Source organism: Pagrus major, chromosome 21, assembly GCF_040436345.1.
Source record: "Pagrus major chromosome 21, Pma_NU_1.0".
NCBI classification, from domain to species: Eukaryota; Metazoa; Chordata; class Actinopteri; order Spariformes; family Sparidae; genus Pagrus; species Pagrus major.
This window is the reverse complement of record NC_133235.1, coordinates 10,023,016-10,032,659: the sequence shown is the minus strand read 5'-3', so window position 1 is coordinate 10,032,659 and position 9,644 is coordinate 10,023,016. Positions and strand designations below refer to the sequence as shown.

General features: G+C 42.3%; 2 protein-coding genes across 2 annotated transcripts in view; one reads left to right on the top strand and one right to left on the bottom strand.

Moving 5' to 3' along the window:
• mfsd8l2 (major facilitator superfamily domain containing 8-like 2) overlaps positions 1-451 on the bottom strand; it is a 9,078-nt gene extending 8,627 nt beyond the window's left edge. The window contains exons 1-2 of the mRNA XM_073492201.1: positions 376-451; positions 1-153 (exon numbers count right to left, since the gene is read on the bottom strand). The exon at positions 1-153 is cut by the window's left edge and continues 33 nt beyond it. Of these exons, the coding sequence (XP_073348302.1) occupies positions 1-153; positions 376-451 (229 nt within the window). The remainder of the gene's footprint in view (positions 154-375) is intronic.
• A 1,720-nt stretch (positions 452-2,171) lies between these two features.
• kcnmb3 (potassium calcium-activated channel subfamily M regulatory beta subunit 3) lies at positions 2,172-5,664 on the top strand. The gene is made up of 4 exons (XM_073490460.1): positions 2,172-2,257; positions 3,363-3,560; positions 4,502-4,673; positions 5,296-5,664. Exons 1-4 carry the CDS (start codon positions 2,172-2,174, stop codon positions 5,662-5,664), a joined length of 825 nt encoding a protein of 274 aa, XP_073346561.1.
• Positions 5,665-9,644: the final 3,980 nt, after the last annotated feature.

Genomic DNA, 9,644 nt, shown 5'->3' with positions numbered 1-9,644 from the left:
TGGACTTTGTAGTTTTGCTCCGGTCTGACCAGAACCCAAAAAGCGGGCCTGTAAAGAGCGCGCTCAGACTGAAGGCAGACAGTCCCAGACCCAGGAAGTACGGAGGGGCCTCCAAAATCTGGAGATACCTCCATATTGTGGGCAGGATGACGGCTGAGACCACCAGAGAGCGACGATGGGGGATGAGAGTGGGAGAAAAGGAGGGAGATGTGTAAATGACAAGCCTTGTTTACCGTAAGCAGAATATATTTGACTTAAATCAGATGCCATATCCTCTGTGGTTGGTGCTCACAACCAAAATGCCAAACGGATTCTGCTCTAATGAGACCATTATCTCATGTCTTCAAGTCCATAAAGCTGTCATTATGTACTTACCGTACTCAATGCCGCTCAGCATAAATATCAGTCCAATGGTAAGAAAAGTTAAATTCCTCTTTTGGTGATTATCCATTGTGCTCAGTGACTCGCTGCCTTTTATACACCGACCTCTGTCTGCATGTGTTGTTCGGAAATGTTGTTCAGCAGCATAATCAGATAACAGGAGACACTGTGAGTCCAATTACAACCGCCGGCCTGCGTAGTTAGAGGAATTTGTCTCAACACTGTACAAGGTCAGAACTTCATAGAGACAGAAAAGCAGAGATCATACGAGGTTCCCCCTACAGAAGAGGCCCAGCAGGGGTGAGGCCTGAAATACATGAAATCAACAATAAAAACAATACAGTCCAGTTTGAGATGATTTCAGCAGCCCGCCTCCATCAGCCATTCTCTGTGTCAGAGATGAAATTCTGTTTGAGTCGCGTCTGCAGTGCAGCGCCCCGCTGTGAGCTTCACGGTCCAGGCAATGTTTCAGGTTACCAGGTGAGGTAAAGTACACTGCGCTTTATACATTTTTAATCTTGTTTTCTTCACTTTCATCAAAAGCACTTGATTCTCCCACAACCCACGGAAAGAAATGCGCCAAGGCCCATCGGCCTCCGTGTAGGTTATAGAAATGGCTAACTTTTTACAGAGTTTACAGATACACAACATCACACATGGCAATAAAAACAAACAGGTAATAAGGTATATCAGATAAACCAGGATTACATTTCCCTGAACATGAGGCCTTCCACCAGAACGGGTGATAAAAGGTGGAGGAAAATCCAAAAGGTAACACTATTGTATTCAATACTGAATACATCAGGTCTGACACTTCTGTCTGTTTTATTGAATGGTTGGCTCCATTTTCAAGCTGCTCTGGTGTTCCTGGCCTCGGGCTTGTTATATTAAACAGAACTGTCACCGAGTTAATACCGCCATATGTTTTTGCAGCAACGCATGAATAATACAAAGACTTTCGATTGTTTGAATAACACATATAAGCCCGCTCGGCGTCTCGCACTCACATCACACAGTGTCGGGGCGCTCTGAGAGGTTCGGAGCTCGACGGGCTTACGGGATAATGAAATGTCGCAGGACACATGTGTTTGGGTCAGTATCTCCTCTGTTTGTGTGTGTACGTGTCAGTGGCAGACTCAGGATGTTTGAGGGGCAGGGGCGGAAAAAATATAAAAGGCACCAGGAGCATGTGGCCGGGCATCAGCACACAGAAAGTGGTGGTATATTTATTGTGATGAGAGGGTGCTTCCACTGGACGGGCACCCTTGAGGGCACTTTATCATGTTTTCTCCACTGGACGGGCAGACTACCATGGGGGCATCCAATTGCGATTGCCCCCCTATACATCAGCTTCTTTTTTCACACTTACTTAATGGAGAACATGAAGTCACCTGTGCAGGGTTATCCTGCTTTTTCATTCTGTGTAAAGAGTGAATAATCAAGAGGAGGTTGATCCAGCTTCTCCAGTGACAAATTGCTGCATGAAGCTCAGCCTCACGGGCCCACTGAGAGGCCATTAGCATCCTACCTGCCTTACCTGTGGTGGTTTCTATAGAAACGCACACAAGGGTGGAAGGTGCTGTTGCACTCACCTTTGAGCCTTGGTAAACAACAGGGAGTTCCCCGGTGAGTAAACAGCACTCAGTCAGTCACAGCGCTGCATTGGAGCCTGCTGGAGATGCGAGATGATCAGCTGTTGGCAGGAGGACATTTGACTTTCAGATAAAGAGGAGCTTGTTAGGTGGATATACATACTTGGGGCTGGGAGGCGGTTGAGATAGGAGTGGGCAATGTTCTTGAACGCAGCTTCTCCCCGGAGGTCGTTCAGCATCCCCATTAACATCAACCTGCAGGGTGCTCGCAGGCGGCAGACACGGTAAGGAGGACGATCGACTGGGCCAAGCAGCGAGGCTTCGAAAACACTGTTGGGAGGTCATTATGAAGGAAAAACACAGGTGGAGTTTAACAAACTTCACATTCAGATTTCCAACTCTTGGGTATATGTGAGCATGGTTATACATACCGCACGTGTCTTAAACAGATGGATGCATAAATCTGACAGGTTTGAATGGACTGTAATCAATTGATATTGCATTAAAGGCGCAGTCCACCGATTTTGCATATCGAGTTCAGTTTACTTGTCGCGAGGAGCTCTACTCAGCCTTTGAAAACAGTTGCATAATGTCTTCCGTGGCTCTGGAGGAGCTATCTGACAAAACAACATCTGATGAGGTCATCAGGGTACTCGTATTGAAACCTGAAATATTCACCAGAAAGGTTGTGTTATGAACTGAGGTGGTGGAGTTTGGAAGGCTGATAACATTTTAATAAACAGGAAGTGAGTGTTTATGTGACTTCCTGTTCGACTTGACCGCAGCTTCACGTCTCGCCCCCCTGCTGCTGCCACCTGCTCTTGTCTGCTCTCCAGGCTCGGCACAGTTCATCTCGAACGGGCCAAGTGTCATTGTACGCACGTTAGCATGCTGATATTAGCCGTGCCTTCAAACAGCCTCACAGTCCTGCTAGCATTTAATTTGTCTCACACGAGTCGCGTGGAAATAAATCTCAAATGTGCCCCTTTAAAGTGTACCTTGTCATCACATAACAGACTGATGTCTGTTTAATAAATAATAGCAAAATAATTCTGGGAGACAGACATTAAATTTATTAGACACATGAGCTGCTTCCACTTGAGGCCATCTATTGAATTTGTTCAGATGCATTTTGTATTTTATCTCTGAAGATCAGTTAGTTTGAAAGAACATAAAATTAATCAGATGAACTAAATCGTTTCATGAGGCGAATATGAAATTTGTCGATGCATCACATCAAAAATGTAATTTGTATCACTGTTGGATTAAATCACTAAATCCCTGGTGTCCGTGTCTGCCTTTATGTGCCTGCGTCTGTGTGTGTGTGTGTGTGTGTGTGTGTGTGTGTGTGTGTGTGTGTGTGTGCGTGCATGTGTGTGAGAGACACAGAGAGTTGTTCCACACAGGTCAGGAGCAGGAGTGGAGCAGAGGGGTGGATGGGCGTGGAGGGCTGCGAGCTCGGACCCAGATGCCAGTGTCGAGTGTGGGGGAGGACAGGGCCATCCTGCTGGGCTTCGCCATGATGGCCTTCTCTGTGCTCATGTTCTTTGTGGTCGGCATCACTGTGATCAAACCATATGGTGACAGGTACACTGTAGCTTGTCCGTTAATACTACAAGTGATAGACAGGACTTTAGCTTAGCTTACATTTGTTTACTCGTGCAAATGACTTCCATGATTCAAAGTTCACAGAGCTTACACAGCACATTTCAAGGCTGCAGCTGACAAATAGTTTTATTATTAATTTATTAACTGGTGATTAGATTTTTGATTAAATGATAAATTGCTTAGTTAAGAGTTTTCAAGCAACGGACCAAAGATATTCAAATTACCAAATCAGCACATTTGTCAGACTGGAACTTGCAAATATCTGGCCTTTTTGATTAAACTTTTTCTGACTAATCCAATAATCCCTTCAGGACAAAGTCAATGTATGATGTACAATTTAGACTACAGGAGATTAAGTAGTGAGTAAGAGATGGAATAACTGAGAGCTCAATGCAAACTAGGTGTTACAGAAGCCCATTGCTACCGAGACAAGAAAAACACTTGACGGCCATGCTACCAGCAGGCAGAGGGGTGCTAAATGCTAACAATAGCATGCTAACATGCTCAAAAAACATGATGTTTAGCCTGTATAATGTTCACCACCTTTCCCATCTTGACTTAGTGTGTTAGCATGCTATTGTTTTGTAACAGAATGCTGTAATAATGAGTCCTAAAACCCAGAAATCAGTTAGCATTTTTGCTCTTCAGCTCCCTCGTCTCAAAGACAATGAGTTTTTTTTAAGGGTTCTCAGTTGAATGCCTGAAATAAGGTCTGTGGTTCCCACAGGCTAAAGATATTTACACGTTTTTTTCTACGACAGAAGTAGTTCTACGTGAGCTTCTGTAAAATGTGCCATGAAAAAAAAACCTTGCATCTGAGATCTAACAAGAAACAATTGCCGTCTTTTTGCTGTGAGGGTGTGTAAGTGTGTAAGACATGCAAGAGTCGGTTAAATTAGACTTTCCCTCTTGTTTTCCAGTAAGTGGGAGGAGGCCAGCTGTGTTCTCCTGTGGACTGAAATCCTGGAGGAGTGGGTGGACTGCAGAGGTGTGAGCACTGTGCCTTGCCTCAGGGTAAAGGTTAATCTCACAGCCTCCAATCAGACGGCTCTCCTCCACTTTGACGAGGAATTGGTCCTCCTCGGTCTTGAGGTAGGGATTTAAGGCAGTAAATTGCAGGTTTTTGGGTCTTACCTTAAAGCTTTATGAGGTTCAGATGTGCTTCACACCTGGTGGGGCTTGTGGACTGTAAGGGAGGAACACCTGCAGCGTACTGGCCCTGGAGAAGTGGACTTAAAGCTTTATGTTTATGTACTGCAACTGACGAACTGATGAAGGGACAGTCGGTTCTTAGTTTTGCTTCTGAGGACTCAGAGTAATCCTAGTGTTATATTAACTGTCTTAACAGGGACTTGAGGAAGCACCTGGGAAAGTGGAGAAAAACCTGTACTGAACAAGCTGACAGGATGGAAAACTGGCAGTACTCTGATTACTGTATCCTTGTGAATAAGCCAGCAGACATTATTAAGGGATGCTCTCATGCTGCACTTCTGCTCCATTCAGAGCAATTGTACAAAACATTTTTTCAAGTACCAGTGCAGAACATTGAGGCTGGAAAAGGTTTTCTTTTTTCTTCTTTTTTTTAAACAGACAAAAAACTGAATCGTAAAAGAACATTGCAGCTCGTCTCACTGATTGCAATCAGCCCTGCCGACTGTAACAAGCAGGTCACTTGATAAAAATTACACTTGAATCATATCTTTTTCTCTCCCAGTGTTTCTACATACCAAAATGTCGAATGGCCAGAGCAGAACTTCAGAGGGAAGTTGAGGAAGTGAAAAACAGCTTGGACACTAAGCTGGAGAGCACCTCATTGTGCTTCGCTGACCGCACCAGGCACCCGGGGGATGCCATCTTGAAAAGGAAGCACACCCATAAGGACGCCTTGTTTGCGCTGCTGTGGCCCTGTCTGATGCTGGGTGGGGGAGCTCTGTTGGTGGGCCTGGTGAAGCTGACGCAGTACTTGGCCCACATGGCGTCTGAGATATGCAGCGAGGCCGGAGGCGGCAGAGTGACATCGAGACACACTCGGGGCAAACTGTACGGACTCCTCCGGAGGTCCAGCATGCAGTCTCCCTCGTGACGTATGCAGTGGTTGTGCTGCAACATGCCAAAAATACCAACGTTAAGCATGTAAAGCAGTGGCGTACTCAGGATGTTTAAGGGGCAGGGGCAGAAAATAAAAAGGGCACCAGTGAAAAGAGGTCACTTCACAGCATTGTGTCCACTAGAAGGGCACGTTAGCATGTTTTCTCTACCATAGGCAGCGTTTTTTCAAACATGGGACGCCAGAGATGATCGCCCAACTTTCACCCCGCCTTAGTCCACCAGTGATGTAAAGTATGCATAATGTGAACCAGGGCTGGTATGTATGAAGCCACTCAGAGTAAAAAATGTTGGTCTTAATTTGTATCTTATCATCAGTGCCACTCAGTAGTAACCTTGGTCTCGGCTCCTATTGAAGCCTCTAAACAACAAAAAAGTCATCTGAATGTGTGTGACAAAGATATAAGGCCAATCCAAACATGAAGAAGTAAGAATCTGAGCCCTCCTCATGCAGTAACCATAGAAATGCAGAATAACACCCATTCCAAATAACTTTGAGGTAAACTTTGTAGTGTAATATTTTATTTCAACCTGTATGTTCTCTGTTTCAGAAAATCCTGTTTGAATGGTTATTATAGACTTTTCTGACTTCTTTAAAGACAACATAACACTAGTACTTCGGGCTGACATGATTGTAGTCCTTACTTTACATCACTTATGAGTTTTCGTACGGTTCATACCAGCTAGGCACACTGGTGCATTATTTTCCCTGATGACTAGGTCAGTAGCTGTTAAAACTGCTGTGCTTGTATCCTACTCCAAGTACTTATTAAAAAAGTGTGTGACAGCAATGATCCCTCAGTAGGCTAATAAACCCAGAATCATATAAGTGCAAGACACCTCCTTTATGTCTCTACCTGTTAGTCATCACTTATAACATTTGGTCCATTTGCAGTCTAATAATACTAAAAATGCTTATAAACAGTTACTTGTTGACACCAAAAAGTAAAAATACACACATTAGAAGCATGAAAGTGCTTCTAACCTTTTGTTAGTCACCAGCGTTTGATTTCCCCCACGCAGGTTCTGATGATGCATCATCGCCAAAACTGTCCAGTCAGCGAGTTACATGTCAGTCTGTTTAACTTCATGTTTAATCCTCTTGGTTTGTTTCTAAAAAGCCAGTGTAAACAGGAAACGGATCATACGTTAAGAGTCGGTGTAAACAGGAAACGGATCATACGTTAAAGTCAGTGTAAACAGGAAACGGATCATACGTTAAAGTCAGTGTAAACAGGAAACCGTACAAAACTTAAATGTAACAATATATAAAAAAAAATTCATACATACTGGATTGTTCTGACAGAAGTACAATACAATCCAATAAAATTACTACAACATGTGCAGGAAAACTGTTTTTGTTCATAAGATAATAGGGGTGATCAATATGTACTGTGAAAGCACAATGTAATACATTGGATGGACTGATTAGCTAGTTAGTTAGCTGGAATAGCCTGAGGTTTGCAGACCTGTTGGGATGACTGCATCGAATTTGCTGGATTTTACGGTACATAATAAGATAAACTGTGGCCTTCACGGTAGGTTACAGTGTGGCTTGCTTCAGTAGTTTCTAATGTCTCCTCCCGTTTTCATCTTTGGCATAGCATTGCCTAAAATCACATATGTTGGAGACCACTTAAAGCAGCATTATGTAACTTTTTTTTTTCCCTTAAAAATACAGCTTCAAGATCATGTTGATGGTTCAGTGTCTTGTAATAGGGTGAATGGTGTCAATCCTTTGTTCCTGCACTATGTAACTTCAGTGAGAGGGTAGGATCACAGCGTTACATACATGTTTACTTCAACATACAAGTTTTCAACACATAACATTGTTATGACGTAATGAGTTTTGTTTGCAGTTACATTACATCTGACAAATTATTACAGAGCTGGGATTTGTATTCACAACAGTGGTGTTTCACTCAGAACACTGTAGGGGGTGCAAAATCACACAAAAAGCTGATTTCTACATAATGTTGTTTTAATATATATATATATTCTTTTCATCTGAACCCTTATGTCCACCGCCAAAGCGACACCCTTGACTTGAGACTTCATTACGTTTTTTTTACAAACCATTTCTTGACTCATAAGTCCACTCTTTAAAGGTAATTCATACCAGTCAAAGCGTCTTGTGTGTAGTTTTCTATGGAATGATTGAGATGATTTCTTGTCCCACAGTAAAGTCCGTCTTCATCATTAAGCAAACAGTATAAAAGTGCCTTGTAAATTATAGTAATTTTGGTCAAGTGTAAAGCAAATGATGTAATAAAAGAGCCAAAAATCGACTCAAATAGGGAGAAATGTTTTTATTCAACAGTACAATAAATGAATGCATACAGTTTTTTATCAGACATGGTCATATGAGGATGACTAAAACAAGTATTTGAAGAGGTTTTATGATATATATACAGATGAATACATAACTAACATATGAGTCTGGTTCTTTTTAAAACATGCAGGGTAGCTTCTTCCTCCTCATTGTGCTTACAGACTTCCACTTAGGGCAAGAGATCTCCACTCAAGGTGAAGCTCGAACTCTGACAACAGCATCAAGTCCTTGTCCTTCATTCAACAATTCTCCTCTGCTTTGTCATTCATATCGTTTCAACAACTAGAAGCTGTCTACTGGAGTTTTGTATGAGGATGGTGCACGCTATGCATGATTCCTCCTTTATTTTTTATTTCATTTTTTTTTGGTTAGCAGATACATATATGAGTTTGCTTAAATTTAAAAATACAAAAATATATTACCTCTGTAGTTATTCAAGGAAAGCATTTGCACATGTAGTAGCAGTTATCAGTATCTGTTACCTTCATTGTGACTTTGTTGTACCTCACACAAGTAACAAGGTCATTTTCTATACATGAAATTCAAGTAAACAACATCAGGTCAAACAAACAAAACAAAAAAAGTAGATATTCGAGGACCTCATGCATAATGCAGTGTGAGAAACAGAAAACAACCAGAACAAGTACAAAGGGAAATAGCATCATTGAGACAGTTCTTCAATAAAGTGTATGGGGTCTAGTTTTTCTCAGATTGGGTCCAGCCCACCGCTCTGTAGCCCGTACAGTAGCACATGCATCTCAGTGGGATCGGTTTCCTGAGCATTTCTAAGTCCTCGTCCGTGCACAGAAAATCTGGCTTCGGGGACGGACTCGAGTGTCCAGGAAACCACTCCGATGTGTATCATTTGGTAAAGCTAGAACATTTACTGACCTCTTACGTATGTGTCTGCGCAGCGAGCAAACCTGCCGAGACTATTCTTCCACACATAAGCGTGACAATCATAGGAAAGAGGAGGGAAGAAGACACTTTGAAGTTTAAATTAAAAAAAAAAAATTAAAAAATCACTTCGGTTGCTTTTTCTTTACCTGGATCTTGGGCTATATGGCAAACGTGAGGAGAGAGGGTGCCTTAAAGGTGCACTGTGTAGTTTTGGGGAAGACATTTTAATCAGAATAGAAAGATCTTCACTGATTGATTTTTTATGCCTAAACAAACTGAATAACAAACTCTGGGGACCTTATTTTGCACTGAGAACAGCTTGTTTATTCAGTTATGGAAAGAATAAATATTTCTGAGTTTGTATTATTACCTCATTAATATTGTAAATATTAAAAATTCTGCGTTTGTATTTCTTCTCCAAAACTACATAATGCCCCTTTAAATGATCAGTGATCGAGAACAAGGAGACATTTTACAGATGGCTTAGATTGAAGCTCCAAATTTAAACCTGGAGAAGCAAAAGGCAGGGTCCAAAGGCGTTTCTCACAGTTGTTTTTGTCGGGAAGAAGGAGACGACTCTGTGACAGTGCAGCAGTTTGTTTTTTTTTCTTCCATGTACTGTCTGAACAAAGTCCACCGAAACACTGCTCAGTGTGAGCACGTCGGGGGAGATGCATTTCTCTCTCTGCCTTACTCTGACATCTTTTTTTTTTTTTTTTTTTTGC

What these genes read in the sequence shown, in the direction of transcription:
- kcnmb3 (XM_073490460.1), top strand. Translation starts at nt 2,172, where the DNA reads ATGTTCTTGAACGCAGCTTCTCCCCGGAGGTCGTTCAGCATCCCCATT. An exon ending in GCTCGCAGGCGGCAGACACG is followed by an intron (nt 2,258 to 3,362) that starts GTAAGGAGGACG and finishes TGAGAGACACAG; the next exon opens with AGAGTTGTTCCACACAGGTC. An exon ending in TGGTCCTCCTCGGTCTTGAG is followed by an intron (nt 4,674 to 5,295) that starts GTAGGGATTTAA and finishes TTTCTCTCCCAG; the next exon opens with TGTTTCTACATACCAAAATG.